A 23,265-nucleotide genomic window follows, 5' to 3' on the forward strand; every position below is an offset into this window, starting at 1 on the left:
AGATGCCGCCATTTATTTTTTTTTTTCTAATGTGCTCAGAAAAACTGAATTTTTTAGATTAAATAAAGAGCAATAAAAACTACTTGAAAACCAAAACAAATAAGTCAGGTAGGTATAAAATTAACTTTTATCGGCTCTGATAACATTTATTTCTTGTACATATATTTTTTTCATATAGGTGGATTCTCTGCTAAATTACCAATTTTAGACATTTTCTTGAATCAACATTATGTAATTTTGATCCTGGACTTTGATTAGAATTGAAATAACTGACCTGATATTATGAAGATATGAATACATGCTTACGTATCTTTATTGTATGATTCACGGCTAAACTAAGTAACTTATAATTATGAATTTGGGAACAATTTGTAGACATAAGTCGTAATGTGAGCTATATTGAATTTAATTTAGTTTTATGCAAAGAAAAAAATTTTGTGATATTTTAATAATAGGTATTAAACATTAATTAATAATAATTCAAAATTTCAGCTTCTTAGGGGTTCATAATATATATAATATGGTATATCCGCACCTCTGTTTAAAAATTAAAATATTTCAGATTGAATTTAATCCATGGTTATTATACACCAATCATAATTAAGATTCCCTGAATTTCAATTTTTTCTTAAGACCTCTTAAGCTTAAGCCTTAGGTCTTTGACATTTCCTAGGATCTAAATCATGTAATTTTGATCAGAATTGGAATAACAATTCCAGACGCAAGGTTTAGTAGCATTACATGTTGATTTTAATCTTCATAAGGAGGCATAAAAGTGGTGCAAAACTGTTATTGTTTAGGGAATTTATGTTAACTGTCCTGGGACAGAGATTCTACTAGAATATATTTATATAACTTCAAATACAAATGTTGAAAATATTTTAAATTATTTAAGTATTATACTGACCATATTAAATTAAATAAAAAAAAAATTGTAATTTTTTTAAATTTTTTTTTACAACAAATATTTTATAGTATAAAGAACATAAGAAAAATATATTCTGAAAATTTTTTTAAAATAATTCCTCCAATTTTTTTTATTTTTAATAATAAAAAAAGAGCAAAGGGAGATTAACCTTCTCTAGAATTATTTCCCTTGGATAAGAAAATTAAATGTGTGTGAGTGAGTAGTACCACGGCCACCGAACTAAGAGATTCGTTCATTTACTTTTTTTTTGTATGAGAATTTAGGATGCTAAACCAACATAACTTCGAGGAATTGTTAGAAAAGAAAGATGTAACTACTTTTTTAAAAATGAAAAAAAAAAATGAAAAAAAAATGAAAAGATTATGAAAGAAGAGGAATTCTTATTAAAGAAAACTGCAATGCGACTACTTTTTTCATTAAGTTTTTTTATTAAAAAATAATAGCGTTAAGGTTTTTAAAAATATACTCTTTAATTTATTTTAATATTTATTTATATTTATTTTAATATTTATTTTAATTTTATTAAAAAATAATAGCGTTAAGGCTTTTAAAAATATATTATTTAATTTATTTTAATATTTATTTATATTTATTTTAATATTTATTTTAATTTTATTAAAAAATAATAGCGTTAAGGCTTTTTAAAATATATTATTTCATTTATTTTAATATTTATTTATATTTATTTTAATATTTATTTTAATTTTATTAAAAAATAATAGCGTTAAGGCTTTTTAAAATATATTATTTCATTTATTTTAATATTTATTTATATTTATTTTAATATTTATTTTAATTTTATTAAAAAATAATAGCGTTAAGGCTTTTTAAAATATATTATTTCATTTATTTTAATATTTATTTATATTTATTTTAATATTTATTTTAATTTTATTAAAAAATAATAGCGTTAAGGTTCTTAAAAATATATTATTTAATTTATTTTAATATTATCTATATTTATTTTAATATTTATTTATTTTAATAGTTATTTTAATTTTATTAAAAAATAATAGCGTTAAGGCTTTTAAAAATATATTATTTAATTTATTTTAATATTTATTTATATTTATTTTAATATTTATTTTAATTTTATTAAAAAATAATAGCGTTAAGGTTCTTAAAATATATTATTTAATTTATTTTAATATTATCTATATTTATTTTAATATTTATTTATTTTAATAGTTATTTTAATTTTATTAAAAAATAATAGCGTTAAGGTTTTTAAAAATATATTCTTTAACATTATTAGGAAGCAAATGCGACGATAATCGCAGACGAAATGTAATTTTTATTACACAATTAGTAAAGGAAAAAAAAAGTAAGGATGAAAACATTTTAAAAAGAAAGCTTACATTTTTTTGTTAATGTTATAAACTTTGTCACATTAAAAAAGAGGTAGTTGAAAGAAAAAATGGTGGAGAAAAAATAAAATGAAAATAGTTGAAAAATAGTTGGAAAAAATAGTTGCAAAAAAACGCAAAAACATGTAAAATGAATAAAGTTGAAAATAAAAACAAAAATACGTGAAAAAAAAAAATAGTTAGAAAAAAAACAAATATGTAGTTGAAAAAAAAAAAACCTAAAAGAAAATAGACTTAAAAAAAAAAAAAAAGTAGCATTGCAGTTTTTATTTTATTTCGGTCTAAGTGCACTTATTGATCCGCACTATTTTTTAAATAGTATTTTAAAGTTTAATTAAAGTTTTATGATAACTGTTTTTATTAACTTGTAAGGTTAAAGTACAGAATAGGTACAAAACACCCTCCCCTTCCTATGTTAAGAATGGCTTTCTAAATAACATTATTATTTCAGCATGGATCAATAAGTGCACAAGTACCCTTATTTTTTCTCAACATATATTCTGTAGATTTAAAGATTCTTACGAAATCTACGAGTTCTTTGGTTTCGGCGTCCAGTTCATGTGGCTTTGTCCCATCATAAAACTGTAGAAATTCTTTATATTTAAAGAGACCAAGAGTATCAGGAAGTGCTTTAATCGCCGTGGCTGCTGTCAAAACAGCGGTAGCTATTAGCTGACCTTTTTCCATGATTCTCCAAGGTCAAATGCACACAGTAAAGTCAGCAACTGAAAAGAAAAACAAACCAGAGTGAAATTTTTATGGAAGAAGACATGGTTAAATACACCATTTTGATGTAATACGAATCACCATACAAAGCAAGACATGGTTAAATACACCATTTTGATGTAATACGAATCACCATACAAAGCAAGACATGGTTAAATACACCATTTTGATGTAACACGAATCACCATACAAAGCAAGACATGGTTAAATACACCATTTTGATATAATACGAATCACCATACAAAGCAAGACATGGTTAAATACACCATTTTGATGTAATACGAATCACCATACAAAGCAAGACATGGTTAAATACACCATTTTGATGTAATACGAATCACCATACAAAGCAAGACGAAGTCGTTAAAACAGATTCATTAGGATCCCCAAAAAAATGTGAAAAACGGACCGCATGTTCCCGTGACGTCAGACTTGTGTCAACTATACAAACTATGGAAAAGCAGAAGCGACTTAATGATTTTTTAAAACCTCTGTTTATCTTCTTCAAACTGCAATTAATAATTAATCTTTGTTATAATTTTGTTAAGTTTTAAGATTTACAGAGTTTAATGATTAATAATATTATAAACATTTGTATATTAAATATGAAATACGGTTTTACTGAATGTTCATTTGCTTACCTACGGGCTTCCATATTTTGTTCGGTAAAAAGAGACAAACAAAATATGAGGGGGGGGGAGCTACAAAATACTTAATATTTGTGCAATAATATTTTCAAATCGGTTTTAATCTGGCGATAAAATAGCTGACAAGAGCCATGTTTATGTAAAAACTTAATATTTAAAAAAAAATTTAACACAATTAATTAAAAATCTATGTTGTAACGAAACATTTTGAAATAATGGAATTTTAATCGTTTTAATCTTTTAAAAATTAATTATGTTTACAAAGTTTCTTTTTCTTGGCAGTTCAACTGATTATAGTATATATTAATTTGAAAAAACAACGCTATTTAAAAAAAAAAAAAAAAAATTATTATTAATATCATTTTTAAAATTGCAACTTCAAAGTAAATTTTTGTTCAATATGTGTATTTAAATTTTTTAAAAATAAATATTTTTTACTTCTTGAACTCTTATGTTTCATAATAAATAGAAATTTCGATAGATTTAAATATATTTCATTCGAATTTCGAAAAAATAAATATGGGGGGGGGGACATGCACTAAAAAAAATATTTCCCCTCATATATTTTACGGAAACTGCGTTTTATCACGGCTACCGAGAGAGTAGGCTAGTGAACATAACAACATGACGTCATTACCAGATCAACATGTAGGTAAAGAAAGTTTCCGGTGTTCAACCACGTGGCCATCAAAAATATTTTTCATTGCCTTAGATTGTGTATGTTTTTTATTCTCCTAAACAGAAAAAAAAAAACAATTCTCCATTTGGATATATAATTGCAATTATTATAATGATTACACATTGAGATAATTTTAATCTAACAAAATTCAACAGTAAGTGGATTGTTTTTGAATTTTTATATCTATCAAAGGAAGTCGAATATTTCATTTTATTCATTTTTTTAAACTGCAAAAAAAACAATTTTTATATGAGAATATTTTTTAGTACATTTCAAACAAATAAAAGTTTTGAGTCTTTCCAAATGTTTTAAAGTTAGAAGCATTTTTCACTACAGTTCTTTTGTTTTATTTTTGTTTTTGTTTTTTTTTTTGTTTTTGTTTTTTGTTAACTAAAACGATCGATGAATTCAATATTTCAGCACCGGGCGTAATTTATTTGTTTGAAATATGTTTAAAATTTAAAAGTTTTTGTATGTTTGTTTGTTTTATAATATTTTATCTGTAAATAATTTAAATGACTGAAATGGGAAATGAAATAGGAATTTCTTTATTCTCTCCCGAGACATACAAACACAAATTCATTTTAAAAATTCATTAACTAATCACTTTTAAAGTTTTGATATGAACTAAAAATAAAGAGTACATTAAATTTTAGTTAACATATTTTCTTGTGTTTTATCTTATAAATAATTATGGTTTGGTATTTGTGCAGTGTAATTACCATTCTGAAATAATGCTATTTAGAGAGCCATTCTTAATAGGGGAGAGCTTTCTATTCTGTACTTTCACCTACCAGTTTAATGAAAAATAAAAGATACTATAAAATTTAATTTGAAAATCCTATCTAAAATATAGCACGGTGCATACACTGCACAAGCACTATTATTATTATTATTACAACAACAAAAATAAAAAAAAAAGCGACTTCATGGAAAACGTGGACCCGGCATAAACAGATTTTAATTTAATGGTTGCTCCCTAAAAAGCGCATACGTAAAAGGTTTTCATTGGTTTATTCTATCACAAAAACTTTTTTGGAGGTACTATTTGAGGCAAAAAAAAAAAAAAAAAAAAAAAAAGGCCAAGAGCATTTATTTGAATATGTATGAAAAAAAAAAATGTAACAAAAAAAATAAAAATATTAGTGTGGAAAATATAATGAAAATAAAAACAAATAATAAAAGTATGAATCAAATTTAATTAAGGAAATTTTAAAATTTCAAAAAATAAAATACACGCTTGATTACAAAAAAAGTGCATGAGATATATATATATATATATATATATATATATATATATATATATATACGAAGAAAGTGAAAGAAAACCTCCAGGAGCAGCCAGTAAATTAAAACCCGTTTACGCAGGGTCCATGTTCCTCGTGAAGTGCCAAATCATCAACTGGCGCCATAGTTGTGAAGGGTCAGGGAGGATGGAAAGTCTGAGGTGGGAGAGTACTAACCAGATCTCCACTGGAAGTGTGCAGTTTAAATCTGGTACCTTGGGGAGACATTTTGTCATCCCAAATCCCAGGAAACACCAATGGCTGATGCCAACAAGAAATCAATGGCAAACGGCTGTTGCGATAACGTGCGATCATCTGCACGAGTGGTCAAGAGGTGGAGCACATTGGAAATCTGGGGAGACATGTTGTCATGCGATCTTCAGCGAATACCACAGGTTACTGCCAGTGAGTGATCACTGATGATAGCCTGTGAGGCAACTCCTAGTGAGTGAAATAATAATAATAATAATGTCACCTCCCAAATTCACCAACACTCTGATTTAATATCGTAGATTTTTACTACAATTTCTTAGTTTTTAACCAATGTTCACATTATAGTATGATTGTCTTTTAGTAGTTATGTGAACTTCATTTCCGTATTCATGTATTCTGCACTGATATGAAAATGAAGACTATAGCGGAGTATAGGATTCCTAACCATGTAAATGATGAAAATACGCTACAAATTTTGAAGAAAAACATGGGAAAAAATAAACATAGAACAAAAAAACCAAAACTTTAAATATAATTTCTGTAAAAAAAGTAATAATTATTTAAATATTTCAATATATAATCTTGTAGGGAAAATCCAGCTCCCCAATAAGGGGCACTCTGGATAAGAACAAAAATAAAAATTGCCTCGATCATTAAGGATTTCTTCTCCATCGGCCGTGGACAGAAAAGGTGAATTGTAACATCAGAACAGATACTACACTGTGATCTTGTCCTGAAAGGCCAAGAATTGTTTGTGTTTTATGTTTCTTTAGTTTAGTTTCATTATTAATCGAATTGGGTTCCTTTCTTTTCTTTTTTTAACATGTTTTTTTTTTTTTCCGTTAACAGGCCTTCAGTGGCCGTGGTTTTATATGTAATTTCATTCTAAAATGGATAAGTACCGAAAATTTCACGAAAATCTGACCATTAGTTGATTTTTGCTAGATTTATTAAACACGGGCATGTTTTCACGTTCGGAATGTACATTGTACAAATAAATTCTTTCAGCAGTAAGCATATTGATAAATACTAGTGAGACAGCAACATCTTTCATATATAATGAATTGCTGCTGGGCATTCTGTGGACGTTCAACGTGAGTGGAGACCCCGTGATATTATTGTAGCTCTTTTGTTAAAACTGTAAAAATATTTATCTAAGTAATCTGCTTAATGTAGTGTTAGAATATATCTAGTTATTATGGTTTATCTCCAATATTCTTAAAGAAGTCTGACATATTTCCATTGTATGAACATCTGACATGAACGGAAACCTCAAAATATCATTATACCATCTTTCAACAGAACAGATCCTACCCTTGGATTTTTTTTTTTTTTTACAAGGTGGTCACCACTTATCAAGGCCCGGAAGCCACTCAGGGATAAGGGTTATTGTAAGTACAGTACGTTAGTGTGGATATTTAATAAAGTGTCTACTTAAGGGAGCGGTTCATCAGGAATTTGTTTACATTGGACTTGAAGATATCCAAGTTGTAGTCAGGAGGGAAGCGGGCAGACGGAACAGAGTTCCACAGGCGTGCAGTTCTAAGAAAGAAGCTTTGTTCATGGAATCTACGTTTTGATTTAGGCATAGATAAAGAGTGGGGAAAGTTTTTGACAGTGGATTCAGCTAGACGGGTGTTTTTTGTAAAAGATTGGCAAGGGGGGACCAGAGATTGGAGTTCAGACGAGCACCTGCCATGGAAATAACGATAAAACAAAGAAAGGCTTGCAACGTCTCTTCTGTGGGAGAGAGCTTGCAGGGAAGAGAAAAGGGCATCCCCCACTAAGCTACGAAGTCTATTTTGTACTCTGTCAAGGCAGGATAGGCTGTTTTTAGCATCTCCTGCCCAGATATGGCAGCAGTACTCCATCCTTGGACGTACTTGGTTTTTATATAGATAGAGAATTGCATCAGTAGTGAGATATCTTCTGCAGTGGTAGAAGGATCCCACCATCTTTCCAGCGACCTTGGCAACAGACTTGATGTACGTGTTCCATTTCAGATCAGGAGTGAAGGTCAAGCCCAGACGCTTGTCAAAACATGGGGCTTCTCCTAGACGAGAGCCATCCATTTCAATTGATGCCAGATGGGGATCAGAGCCTTGGATCTTAGTCAGAAGACCAAGAAGGTATATTTTAGTTTTATGTATGGCCCAAAAGCAACATCGTTTTTAAAAGTAATTTTTATTTATTTTTTTTTTTTTTACATTATGTCGTTGGTGATCGGGAGATCCTATTTATTAAAAAGGAGGATAAAAGTTGATAACATACTACAAGCATTAAATTAATATATTATCTATATACTAAAAAGTTAATGTTCATATGTTATCACCTACCATTCTTTTAAATAAATAGGATCTCCCGATCGAATAATTTATAATCTGAAAACTGTGGCATACATACGTACCTACGTATATACGTTAAAGGTACTACGGTATTAATATATAGATTATTGTTGATTTATGCCTACGATTTTTCATCCAAATTCATTTTCATATGTTCATGTATCGCAACATCACTTCAACAACTGACACAGTCAAATTAACGTCAAGTAAACAAGTTTCTGTTGAGCCATAACAGAGCGAGGGACGAGAAAGTTGCAAATTACCATTGAAAAAAAAAAAAAAATTACCACATAAAATTTTTCTAAAAATGTTGTCGTTATTTGAGAAAATGAATTTAAATTGTAAAATGATGTAGGATTCGCTTAAGATAACGTTGTTACTCAATAATGTCAGTCGATTAAATTGAGACCAGGCATTAAAGCAAATAAATTCAGAAAATATACGTAAACATGTTTTGGTACTTGTACAGTTTAGTCAAGACATTAAAAAATGAAAATATCGAAAAAAGTTTAAATTGTATGTATCCGTTATGGAACAAAGTTCTCTGAAAAAAAAATTCACTTAATTTCATCAAGTAGTTTTTTTGTTTTTTTTTACAGCGGAAAAACACGTTTTTATGAGAGCGCGTTGAAGGCAGCCATCTTGGATTAAAAAAAAAAAAAATTTGTTTGAATTTTAGAAATGCCAAAGGGAGATAACTCCAGTTAAAGCGTTGACACCCCTTCCCATCTTTAATACTAGCTTTTCTTCCTAAAAACGAACCTTTTGCTCGGTATCATAACAAATTGTTTTTCGCTGTAAAAAAAAAAAAAAAAAATACTTGATGAAATTAAGTGAAATTTTTTTTCGGAGAACTTCATTCCATAACGGATACATACAAATTTAAACTTTTTTCGATATTTTGATTTTTTAACGTCTTCACTAAACTGTACAAGTACCCATATTTTTTGAGTGCAATATTACTATTTTTCTTATAAATCGAGTAATACTTAAAAAAAAAAAAAAAAAAAAAATGAAATACTTTAAAATATATAATGTGAAATACAAATTCTAATTTAAGAATTCGATCAAATTTATATCAAGAGAATTATTCCCATGGAAAATTTAGAACGCACAGAGAGAGAAAAAAAAATCAATCTTGGTTGAGAAAATCCGCAAAACGTTCGGGAAAATCCAAACAAGTCAGATATTTTTATTTGTTTCTGCTCTTAAAACTTTAATTTAAATAGTTTTATTTAAAACGGTTCTAAATTTTCAATATATATACAGCAGTACAGCACAATCACACTGACGCACATTCTCAGCAGATCACCAAAGTTAAGCAACAATGAGACTGGCCAGTATCAGACGGATGACCATTTGGAAAGGTTAGGTGCTGTATGTACTGCAGAGTCGTAGAAATTTTCAGGTTGGTATCTGGAGAGCGCGTTTAACTCCGGGGGTGGGTGGGGGGGCATTCCCGAATCAAGACGGAAAGCAAAAAGAAACTGCCGTCTTTACTTGCCTTCCCGAGATTACCATGGCTCTACAATTTTGAGGTATGTGGTTGCAGACGCTTTTAAAATAGTAGGACGACTGATGATGATGATGATGATGATGATGATGAAATTTTTACCGGTTATTATTATTTTTGGGTTTGTATTACTGTACACATAGATTCGAAAAAGTTGTCAAAAAACAAATATATGACAAATAAATGTTATCAAAGGCAAGATAAGTTACTTTTCTACCTAACTGGATATATTTTTTGTGTTTTTATTCAGTGTAACATGTTTATTCAGCTCGAAAAACATGCAGTGTTTACCGATGTATTGGAAAATTCAAAATGGCGGCCGACTCTCTCTCGGGGAGGGTAAGTTTGGGAAAAGGTATTATAAATTATAAACTAGACAAAATACTGTTAGAAATTCGCTCAATATATGTTACCGTGACATAAGTTGACACATTCGGTTGTTTTTTAATAGTATTTTGTCTAGTTTATTATTTATAACATCTTTTCCCAAACTTACCGTGTTAAAGAGACATTCGGGCGCCATTCTGAATTTTCCAATACATCGGTAAACACTGCATGTTTTTCGAGCTGAATAAACATGTTACATTAAATAAAAACACAAAAAATATATCCAGTTAGGTAGAAAAGTAACTTATCTTGCCTTTGATACCATTTATTTGTTATATATTTGTTTTTTGACAACTTTTTCGAATCTATGTGTACGGTACAGTAATACAAACCCTTATTTTTTTCTGTTTTGTTTTGTAAATATATAAATATGCAAACAACTACTTGCCGGCGGCAATTTTAGCTGTGATATTAAAGTGTACATATTTTGTTGCGAGTTGCATTGTCAGTGCAAAAAGATTAGGAATAAACAGAAATCCAAAGGAGGAAATTTACAACACGTGTGGACGGATAAGAGAGAGAAAAGCGCAGGCCGCAGGATTAGGGAATATTTACACACAAAGGGAGATAATAAAGACAAGAGTTATCGGACTTTCACCCCCCCCCTCATTTGGTCTTAGAATGTGTTATCGTTTTTTTGTGTGTGTGTGTGTGTGTGTGTGTGTGTTTATTTCTAAAAAAAAAAAAAAAAAAAAAAAACGTGTCAGAGCATCATATCGGTAAACAAATTTAAAGTTCGTATAAAAGTGCTTTAAATTTTTCTAGTTTTGCTCGAGTTGGAGGTTTCGTCATGATGTCAACAACTAAGCATGTCTGCTGTGGGACAATAAATTATCTCTATGCTGTTGTTATTTAGGACGTTCCTGATAAAGTGTTATTTTATGTTTATATGTTTGCACCTTTGTCAGTGTACAAGGTCCCTGGAAAGCGTTATAGCACTTTGATTATCCTCAAGTATTTTAATAGAGTCATAGTTTCGATGTCGATCCATATCTGTGAGTAGCTGTGTGAGGTACATACCTTCTTGGGTAGTCTTTGCTAGTGCCACGTATTCACACGTAGCATGTACATAATGCAACCGTGGGTTGTCTTTTTGATTTCCAGGAAATAGGTTGGCCAGTTTTGGTTAAACTGAAATTGTATCCAGACGTGCTTTGTTTGTCGCATTGCTTAATCGGCATCACTGTATGCAATTAACTGGAGTTGGTCATGCATTTTTGCGTAGCATAGGTGATACTGCATAGTGCCCGTTATGCATCTCAGTACATGCTTTGCTGCTATCCGGTAATGTTCATGTGGCTCGGATAGGTGTTGTGATAATTTTATGATAATATAACTCAGATTTGGATGAGCAAAGATCGTCAAGTAAATTAAACTACTGATGACTTCACAATATTTTCTAGGGTCGATTATGTCATTGGAGTCATTGTAAATTGAATCCAACTTTTGTTCACATAGTGTTGTCCTGGATTTACAGTCAGACATGCTGAACCTTTCTAGTATTTTTATTGCATACTTTTCTTGGTTCATTTGTATATAATCTTTGACTATGTTGAAATCTATCCTTAGGAAATGGCAGAGTTTTCATGGGTTGTCTTTTTGATTTCCAGAAAATAGGTTGGCCATTTTTGGTTAAACTGAAACAGTACGCAGACGTGCTTCGTCTGTCGTGTTGGTCCGATGCCAAATCAATTAAGTGGAGTTGGTCATGCGTTTTTGCATAGCATAGGTCGTACTGTATAGTGCTCTTTATGTACCTCAGAACATGCTTGGCTGCTGTCCAGTGCTCTTCATGATGTTTGGATAGGTGCTGTGATAGTTTTCTCGGCAATATATCACAGATCTGATCGAGTACAGATCGTCAAGTAAATTAAACTACCGATGGCTTCACACTATTTTCTAGGATCGATTACGTGGTGTTTTCCTGGGTTTACAGTCAGACATGTTGAACCTTTCTTGTATTTTTGTTGCATACTTTTCTTTGTGGATCCATGTCTGTGAGTAGCTGTGTGAGGTACATACCTTCTTGGATAGTCTTCAACTACGTTCCTATCCTTAGGAAATAGCAATGTTTTCCCAGGTCTTTAATTTTGAACTTGGACATTAGCGTTTGTTCAGCGAATTAATGTTATCAGCAGCAATAATTAAATCATCCCATGAGATGATAATGATTTTTTCTTTATCATTGTGACATATGTAAAGTTATTTTTTGTGATGCGTTCATGCAGGGTCTGGTTCCAGTTTCTGCCCAATTGTTTTAGGCAGTATAAGCATTTTTTAGCACTAAGACGGGTTTTTCACCTGTTTTCCATTTTACTTCAAATCTCTCTTGTTGCTCCACGTAAATTTCATGATCGATTGCCGCATAGAGGTATGCTGTTTTTATATTCATTTAATGTACAAGGAGATCGTACTGGGTAACCATTTGCATTTTTAAAAAAAAGTTTTCTTCCTTTGAAGATTGTAACACCGGGTATGGAGCAGCCAAACCAGCTGCCAACTTTACCCTGCTTTTTATTGAAACCAACCGAGAGCTCTTTTTAGTATCCTCGTTGTTCCGTTAAGTGCCATTGTCTGGATCCCTAACCCGACAGTCAGACATGCTGAACCTTTCTAGTATTTTTATTGCATACTTTTCTTGGTTCATTTGTATATAACCTTTGACTATGTTGAAATCTATCCTTAGGAAATGGCAGAGTTTTCCCGGATCTTTAATTTTGAACTCAAACACTAGCATCTGCTTGATGATGTTTAGTGAATCAATGTTATCAGCAGCAATAATTAAATCAACTGATAATGATTCTTTCTTTAACATTGTGACGTATGTAGATGTAACGATCTACTTGGTTCTGGCTAAAGTTATTTTTGGTGAAGCGTTCATGCAGGGTCTGGTTCCAGTTTCTCCCTGATTGTTTTAGGTCGTATAGGGATTTGTTTAGCATAAAGACTGATTTTTCGCCTGTTTTTCATTTTCCTTCAAATCCCTTTGGCTGCTTCACATAAATTTCATGATCAATTGGAGCATAGAGATATGCTGTTTTCACATTCATTTAATGTACAATGAGATTGTACTGGGTAGCCATTTGCAAATTGATGTGATGTCGGCTGCTGGAGAAAATGTTTCTGAATAATCTCCTCCTTTAATTTGGTTATAGCCCCTTACAACAAATCTTGCTTTGTATTTGGGGGAACTGTCGAAGATTTCTTCGATTTTGTACATCCATCTATCACTCATTGAAATTTTGCCTTTGGGTAAACGTTATTTTCTTTTAAAGAATAGCTTCTGAGACCTAATGGAGGATGAAGGCAATGGGATTCTCTTATTAAGAGTGGTAGTCAGGATACAAATTTGATTTGAAGAAGAGGAAGAAGAAAAAGAAAACTTTTTTCAGAGCTTGAGAATTTAAAAAAAAAAAAGCTGCCTGAGATTGGTTTACTGAGAATTGTGAAATAAAATTTTGTGGATCGGGAGGCAAGATCAAGCCCACCTGATTCTCAATATAATGAAAGGCAAAAATAGCCTCAAGAACACACTCTGCCTGACCGTCGGGGGAGGGGGGGGGCTACATATTTAGAGAAAAGAAAAACCCTTCACTTAAGTCTCATTCGGTTCCCAGCCACTGAATTCACGCTGTGAAGAGACAAATTCCTAAATTTAGAATTGACCACCTCAACTTTACTAATAGAAGCCGTCAGTCCTTGAGCATTTGCATCTTATGAATGATCAGAGGTTTGTATCTTCAGTGAATAATTATCCTGTTTTTGTTTTTTTTATACAACAAACCCAGTTATTGACTTGTTATTCTTATCTTCTTTCAGCCTAAAATGACCTCTACTTTCCAGTGACGTCAACTTGAGAGACCAGGGCTAACCAGATTGCATACTATCCAAACCAATGTAAGAAGAGTAGCAACCTGTCCGACCAGATCCTGTCATCAACCAGTCCCAGTGACCAAACAAGACCCAGAGTGAACAAATCTGTTGACATTACTCGTCGGATGTCGTTGTAAAGAAAGGGGTACAAATTTGTATAATTTCTGATAATGAAGCGTCAACATCTGATGACGAAAATACTGTTCTTTCCTACTCAAGTCTAAATAGTGATTCAACAGAATTTGAATAGTTTGAGCCTGAAAGACCTCCCCAATGTCCTTAGAATCTTATTAAAATTCCTCGATATACTATGGAATTAATCAGAAATGATCTTTCTTTCAATTTTGGAGCCAGCCTTGCTAATGTCTTGCTCCTATACTTAGATGTAAGCTATAATATAAATCTCACCTGTCTGTTTAAATGTATGTATGTATGTTTGCCTAAAACTTTCAACAGAGGCGACAGATTTTCATAAGATCAGTATCGTTTTGAAGCTCAACCCTTTGGACGACATATATCGAAAAATTGGTTAAAAACATTAATTCCTTCACCCTCAACTGGGCATTTTTCTACAGGGAGGGAGTCGCTTTTTTCACCAATATTTTTGAAAGTCATCCCCTTTTTTCGACTAACTAGCCTTAATTGAAAACCTTTGCCATTTCCAGTTTGGCGATGGATGCGACAGCAAAAACGTCATGTTTTTTGGGGGGGATTTCACGTTCTTTTCCTCCTTCGCGGTACGGATTTGAGCCTGCTTGCCTGCCTACTACCACTTTTTTTTGTTTTTGCTGAACACATACCTCCAAACACCCAGGCAACGCCAGGCACCCAGGCTAGTCTTGATCTAAAAGATATCATCATTGATAAATATAAAATAGAACAAATGCAAGACTGAAAGAAAATGCCCATCAAAGATATGAAACGGTGGAAAACTTTGTGTTAGGGTTGATGGAAGAAATGATAACACATAAAGCGATTTGGGGGCCAAATGGTAAGAAAATATTTTTAAAAAAAGCAAAGGAACCCGAACCCCATTTGGCCTTCACAAAAAAGATGGCACACAAAAGTGAATATCTCGCTCACAATTTTATCACTAATATTGGTGATGTTCTTGCAGCGGAAGTTGCTGGTGTTTTGAAAGAATACAACAGTGTATCTACAATTAAGGTTATTCACAACACCAATACAAGCTGTGAGGCTGGACTTGTTACACTCGAGAAAAAAAACTAAAGACAAAAGTACCCACCATTGGTTGCTCTCTACACATGAACATACATTTAGCACTCATTTTAGTCCTACAACTCTTACTGGTCCTCTGGCAAATTATGTGGCGATGATTATAATCATTTACCCTATGTAGTATTCACACCAGTTGGCTGTCCTTTGGATGTTTGTTTTACTACTGAGGAAATAAGCAAACCAACTTGTGACCAGAGACGTTCATCTCAAGATGCAGTAAATATTTCTTGAAGAAAAAGTTGGCCCTAAATTTGCTGCCTGAAATATTGAGCCTATAAAGTCAGACAAGATGGTTAACTTTGGCCATTAAACAAATGTTCTTATAGACATGATGTGCTTATCCACAAGAAATGTCTGACAAACTTCACAGCCTCATTCAGTTCATAATTGAAGTATAATTAGTTAGCATATTTGTCTAACTGAAAACACTATCAATAATTTCCCCCACTCTTTATCTTTATCGTTTAAACCTAAATGTGGATTCTATGAACAAAGCTTCTTTTTTAGAACTGCACACTTGTGGAACTCTCTTCCGTTCTTCTGCTTTCTAGCTGGCTACAATATGATCATCTTCAAGTCCAATGTAAACAAGTTCTTGATGAGCCGTTCCTCTTAATTAATCCAATTTACCAAATTTCCACTATTAATGATTAATACAAGATTTTCTCATTGGCTACCGTACACTCGTTTATCATTATCCTTGAATCGCCCCTGGTCTTGATAAGTGGTGACTCCTTTGTAAAAATTAAAAAAAAAACAAAAACAACTGGTTTTAAATAAAAAGGGATAACATGTCACATAAACAGCAATTGTATATTTCCAGTATGATCAATAGGATCAAGAAACAGACACCTGTAATTCAACGCGTTACCTTACAAAATTTACAGCATAATGATTTATCACTTTGCTGTCTAAAAAACGTACTGCATGTAATGGTAAAATCAGTTGAGCTAACAGTGAGGGAAGAAGCAATAAAAAGAATTTGCAGGTAAATATAGATACACGCATGTAGAATTGATTAAATTGGTTATCGCGATTGATTGCGTCATTTTAAATTTCTGCTTGAACGTTATTATAAACATTAAACTAATCAATTAACTTTTCCAGGGCTCTACGAACAAATTTATCTTTAGATGACCTTTGACAACTAAATATTTTCGTTTACTAGCCAAATAGAAAAGTTACTAGCAAAAACCCACATGATTTTTAGAATATGACATCTTAGTTCTGAAGATGAACTTTTGAATTCACTGACGTTCAGGTTAGACCGGAGAGAGAGAGAGAGAGAGAGAGAGAGGGAGTGTTCTGAGCAGACGATGGAGAGACGTTCGGTTAGGCAAGAGAGAGAGAGAGTGAGAGACGTTCGGTTAGGCGATAGAGAGAGAGATGTTTGGTTAGGCGATAGAGAGAGATGTTTGGTTAGGCGATAGAGAGAGAGAGAGAGAGACGTTCGGCTATGCGATAGAGAGAGAGAGAAAGAGAGAGAGGGAAAAGACATTCGGTTATGCGATGAAAAGAGAGAGAGAGAGAGAGAGAGAGAACGTCCGGTTAAACGATGGAGAGAAAGATGTTCAGTTAAACGATAGAGAGAGAGAGAGAGAGATGTTCGGTTAAACGATAGAGAGAGAGAGAGAGAGAGAGAGACGTTCGGTTAAACGATAGAGAGAGAGACTTATGATTAAATGCTAGAGAGAGAGAGAGAGAGAGAGAGAGAGAGAGAGAGAGAGAGAGAGAGAGAGAGAGAGACGTATGATAAAATGCTAGAGAGAGAGAGAGAGAGACGTTTGGCTTAGATGATAGAGAGAGAGAGAGAGAGACGTTTGGTTTAGACAATAGAGAGAGAAAGATGTTTGGGTTAGACGATAGAGAGAGAGACATTTGGTGGAGCGATAAGGAGAAAGACGTTCGAGTGAGACGAAAGAGAGAGACGTCAATAAGTCTTATTGACGTCTCTGCTGCTTCTTGGATGAAAATATTTTATCTAAAATTCTTACATTTCAAAGAATTTGGATAATTTAAAAATTATAATTTCGATGAAGATAGTATCCGTGGAATTTTCATGGGGATCTGCTAGCCAACACTCAACTGCATCCGATAACAATAGAAGCTGATCGATTTGTATGGTAATTTGATATTTAGTTACCCATCGATTAATATCGATCCTAAGAGAGAAATTTATCACATATCTTTTGATATAAGCTTTGAATTAATTCATGTTAAGGCGAATAATGAAACTATGTCAGCCGCTTTCGTTGACAACAGAGCATTTTCGGCCAATCATTCAGCCAAGGCAAACCGGTCCAGATCAATAATCCGACAAAAAAGCCAAACAAGGAAGATTTATCGATCAAATTTGCCTTTTTTATACAAAACAGTGCAAAGCAATTGGAAAAGAACTACGTTCATTAAGTTTTGACTATTAAAACATACATTTCTCTTTTTGATTATATATATATATATATATATATATATATATATATATATATATATATTTTAGTGGAAATGGTAATTAATAAAAACTGAAGAAAGTGCTCAATACTGTTGTAGAGCAAATATGCGTTTTATTTTTTATTACCGAATCTTTCTGTTAAGTTACATTATTGTTTCAGCTACTCGGCCATTTTTCTAGCCGTCTGTAGCTTCCTCAGGCTTTTACAGGTTTTTCTGTAAAAGCCTGAGGAAGCTACAGACGGCCAAAATGTAACTTAACAGGAAGATGATACGGTAATAAAAAATAAAACGTATATATATATATATATATATATATATACACACACACACACACACACACACACACACACACACTAGCACGAATATCCGGTGTTGCCTGGGTCCACAAATAGTAAATAGAGCATGAATTAATACAAAGCTTCTTTCTTAGAAGTGCACGTCTGTGGAACTCTCTTCCGTTTGCCTGTTTCCCACCTGACTACAACTTGGATGTCTTCAAGTCTAACATAAACAAATTCCCATTGAATCGTCCACTTAAGTAAGACACTATCAAATCTCCAATACTAACGATTACTACGATACTATCCCATTGATTACTGTACATGCAATAACCCTTATCCCCGAGTGGCTTCTGGGCCTTGATAAGCGGTGACCTTCATGAAAAAAAAAAAAAAAAGAAGAAATGAAGTTCTGTTTGGACACCTGCTCTACTAAGGATATTGTGGACTTTTTCATTACTATGTCAATTCCATCGAGGGCAACATCGATAGAATTTTGTAAATTCTGCGACAGTTCTCTTCCCTACTCCTATACGAGTGTATGGAGGGGAGGGGGATTTGTTAACTGTATTTTAATGTAGCAATTTCAAATACTAAAGCTACGGTAAAAATTTGATTTAACTTGAAAATCATACTTAAAAACACGAAGTTAACTAAAATTTAATGTACTCTGTATTTTTAGTTCATATCAAAACTTTAATTAAAACTGATTAGTTAATGAATTTTTAAGATAGAATTTGCGTTTGTATGTCTCGGGAGAGAATAGAGAAATTCCTATTTCATTTCCCATTACAGTCATGTAAATTATTTACAGATAAAACAAACAAACAAGAACTTTTAAGTTTTAAATATATTTCAAAGAAATAAATTACGCCCGGTGCTAAAATAAAGAATTCATCGATCGTTTTAGTTAAAACAAAAAACAAAACAAAAATAAAACAAAAAAACTATTGTGAAAAAACAAAACAAAAAATGTTGTAAAAAACAAAAACAAAAAAAACTTGTGAAAAATGTTGTGAAAAAACAAAAACAAAAATAAAACGTGAAAAATGTTGTGAAAAACAAAACAAAAAATGTTGTAAAAAACAAAAACAAAAATAAAACAAAAAAAACTGTTGTGAAAAATGTTGTGAAAAACAAAACAAAAAATGTTGTAAAAAACAAAAACAAAAATAAAACAAAAAAAACTGTTGTGAAAAATGCTTCTAACTTTAAAATATTAGGAAATACTCAATGAAAAGTTTTATTTATTATTAAAAGAACGATTCGACTTCCTTCAACAGAAATAAAAGTTCGAAAACATGTTCACTTACTGCTATACTTTATTAGATTAACATTATTCCAATGTACAATTATAATAATTATTATCCAAATGGAGAATTGTTCTTTCTCTTTAGGAGAATAAAAAAAAAAAACATAATCACAACAGCCACAATATAAGGCAACAAAAAATATTTTTTATGACCACGTGGTTGAACACTGGAAACTTTAGGCACCCTCGTGCCTTTACCTACATGTTGATCTGGTAATGACGTCATGCTGCCACGTCCTTGGCCTACTCTCTCGGTAGCTGTGGCAAGACCCATGCTGGACGTGAACCTCAAAAGCGAACACTATAAGCAAACACACAATCCATTCAGCTAACATTGTAACGATGTTATGACCTTGCAAATTTATGTTTATATAATAAACAGCATTCACGCATGCATATGTTGTAATCTATATATATATATATAAAAGGCAAAATGTGTGTGTTTGTATCTGTGGGTGCATTTTTTTCATATGTCCGCCAAAGGCTTTGGGGGGGGGTTGCTCGGAGAGGCCACTAAATCTTACAACTTTTTATATACTGCCTAGATTATAATATCTCCGATTTACGAAACGAGGTCGTCTAAATCTTTTATTATGTTACAAAATTTGTGCTGTGATTTCATTTTCTCTACTAATACTACTACTAGTATGGCATGATGTTTTTGACCTAGAAAACCACACGTTGTTCAACACCTGCTTTTTTAAACGTTTAATTTCACTCGTCCTCACTTCTCTGCCAGTGTAGCGTTGTGGTAAGTCATCAGGCTATTCGTCTAAAGGCGTCAGGTTCGAGCTTACCTCCCTCCCAAAACTATTTTTTTTTTCTTTTACACCAGGGCAACGTCGGGCACCCCACTAATCTATATATATATATATATATATATATATATATATATATATATATATATATACATCGTTTCAGGGTTATTACTTATCCCTCCCCCATACACACACCTACAAACACCCGGGCAACACTGGGTACCCCCCCCCGCTAGTATATATATATAAAAGCGAAAATGTACGTTCACTTTTTGTGTATGTCCAAGAAAGGCTTTTTTCAGAGAAGCGGTCGGTCGCCTAACAACTTTTTAAAACTTTTTATATCACATGTAAATCGTAATATCTCACGGTTAACAACGGAGCTCGCCTGTCTATTTAATTTGCTCGACTTCGGGAAGATAAATATTCAACAGTTTTCGCTCGCCACATGTAGGTTAGGCCTTTTCCTATAATGTTTCCCCCTACCCCCAACATCTTGGGGGGGGGGAAAAAAAAGCATTCCCGCACTAAATGAAATGCTAGCCCACAGTCAAAAGCTGACCTCATTAAGTCATTAAAACGCGCACCTGCTAATTTAAGTAATTAAATAAATTCAAACGTGTTTCCATTAGCATCTCGCGATGGTGCAATGGTTAACGTCGCACTTTTTTTTTTCACACTTTAATTTACAACTTTGCCTCAAGGGTTCAGGTTCGATCCTCATACTTACCTACCAAAACATTTTTATTTTATTTTAACCCCCTCCACCCGGAGTTTTAATTTACCCAAAACCACACACACCTCCAAACACCCGGGCAATGCCGGGTACCCTTCGCTAGTCTATATAGTATAAATCTCACTTGTCTGTTTAAATGTATGTATGTATGTATGTCTGCCTAAAACTTTTGACAGAGACGAGGGATTTTCATGAGATCGGTATCGTTTTGAAGCTCAACTCTTCAGACGAGAAATATCAAAAAATTGGCCAAAAACATTAATTCCTTCACCCTCAACTGGGCAGTTTTCTACAAGGAGGGGTCGCTTTTTTTCTTTTTTTTTTTTGCGTCGCCATGTTTGCAACTCATTGTATCGGTTGTGGAATGACTTTAATTTCAACGTTCAAACTTCTGGTCGCGTCATGAAGTAGCGGTAAGACGTCAGTTTTTTTTTCACTTTCTCTTCCCACCTTCGCATCACGGGTTTGAGCCTGCCTACCTACTACAACTTTTTTAGGGGGAGGGGGGGGGAAGCTCCACACACATCTCCGGGCAACACCGGGCACCCAGGCTAGTTGTTAAGAAAGAGCTTTGCAGGCAAGATTTTACCTTCCCCCCTTCAAATAAAATGATATTTGTACCTCGAAGAATTTATGATTTTTTTTTCTAATTTTTAGATATTATACATCCGGATTCCTGTTCTTTCAGTTAATACCATATTTATGGTAGTCCGTTTTGTATTTTTGGACTTTTGGCTAGACATACAAACACATAAACACACTAACAGATGATTTTCCTTATATATATATATATATATATATATATATATATATATATATATATATTATATATATATATATATATACACTAGAAGATGTACCTGGCATTGCCTGGTATTAAACGTAACGTTAAATTCATCCTCCCACCCCCCATTTTGAAATGTCTATTAAAAAGAAAATAATTAATTTTCTCACCTAAGGTTTATATATCACAAATGAAGATAAAAGATCAATAAATAAAATAATCTAATTTCAAACAAAACAAAAAAAAATAGTTATGTGCAAATTTACCTGTGAATTTAAAAGTTTAAAACCTTTTTTAAAAAAAAAAAAAACACGATTTTTTATTTTAAGTTAAACCTCACATTTTGAAAATATTGTCCTGTAAAAATTGGACACTTACATTAATTTTTTTCTATTTCATTCAATGTTGTTGTTTTTTTTAAATTTTGGAAAAAAAAAAAAATTAATTGCATAAAGAAGAAATAAAATATTTTAAAATCAAACCCTCATGTAATTCTTTAAGAGAATAAAAAAAAAAAATGGAAAATTTGTCAGCTGGGTTTTTTTTTAAAAAGTAAACTTTGATGAGTGAAATGTGATCATTTTTCAAATACGGTGACCCATATGACTAATTTGATTGTTAACAGCAAACACATGTCAGAAATTCAAAGGGGAGATAAGACACATATCAGCACTTTCGGGTGTTTGCTTAAAAAATTCTTTTATTTAAAAAGTACATGGAATATAAAATATAAATATGAACAAATTCTTATAAATGAAGAATGGAAGCACCCATTGATTAGTATTTTTTATAGGTAAGTGATTTTTTGGAATTTATATACATCTATTATAATTGGAATAAGTTAAAATTCGTTGAATTTCTTGAAATCTTTTTTAAAGAAAACCGATTTTAAAAAAAACACATTGCATATTTTTCTATTAAACCTTTTATTATTTTAAAATTTGGTCTTTGCTCCTTTTATTGAAAAAAATTAGGGTTTAAATTACATTTTTTAAGTAATTATAAGTTTCGAAAGATAGTGAATCTAATTATTCAGATTTTTATCACTCATTTTTAATGGCGACATCTTACACTGCTAGTGCATTAGCACCAAATAAAATGTCACTGTTTTTTAATATGAGAAAAAAAACACTGACGACATTTCATGACACATTTTTGTTTATCACCACAAGTGTTAATCTGGACTTGCACTAATTTTCCTGTTAATAATTACCTATAACTATAATCTCCGGACAAAAAAAAACATACTAAAATTCTTTCCTTTCTTTTCAGATTATTAATCTTTTCAGATTATTAATAGCTCCCTCGAAAATGCTGCATACAACATCGGAGCCGATGAGTATTTTGCTATGGGGGTCTCACTTGTGTACGTCAGCCTTTTTTTTTTTTTTTTTTTTTTTTTTATGTTTAACCTATTTCAATCTAATATAAATTATTGCACGATAAAAATATTTAAATTAAAACAAAATTTATTTTTCTTATTTCGAATTATTCAATGCTCTGGAAGAATCATTTCTGTTAGCTTTAAAATAAGCAAATTGAATTTTTAGTTGTTAACTAAATTTAAAAATCTTTTTTTTTTCTTCATAGTATTTTTAAGTTAAATTCAGTTTTTACTATATTTTTGTTTATTAAATTGTTAGTTAATTTGCTAGAATAGCTTTGCTAAATTTAGTAATCAAGTAAAAAATGGTATTTTAGTTATATATCGAAATGAATATTTTAATTATATATCTATATATA

General features: G+C 31.7%; 1 protein-coding gene across 3 annotated transcripts in view; it reads right to left on the reverse strand.

Annotated features, from left to right (window-relative positions):
* LOC145263201 (transmembrane protein 177-like) overlaps positions 1 to 23,265 on the reverse strand; it is a 67,375-nt gene that overhangs the window by 4,364 nt on the left and 39,746 nt on the right. For all 3 annotated transcript variants that reach the window (XM_080120270.1, XM_080120268.1, XM_080120269.1), the window contains exon 3: positions 2,818 to 3,020. In XM_080120270.1, the coding sequence (XP_079976396.1) occupies positions 2,818 to 2,982 (165 nt within the window). In that variant the 5' untranslated portion in view covers positions 2,983 to 3,020. The remainder of the gene's footprint in view (positions 1 to 2,817; positions 3,021 to 23,265) is intronic.

The sequence above is a fragment of the Euprymna scolopes genome, chromosome 38 (genome assembly GCF_053919585.1).
Source record: "Euprymna scolopes isolate OS-2025 chromosome 38, ASM5391958v1, whole genome shotgun sequence".
NCBI lineage: Eukaryota > Metazoa > Mollusca > Cephalopoda > Sepiida > Sepiolidae > Euprymna > Euprymna scolopes.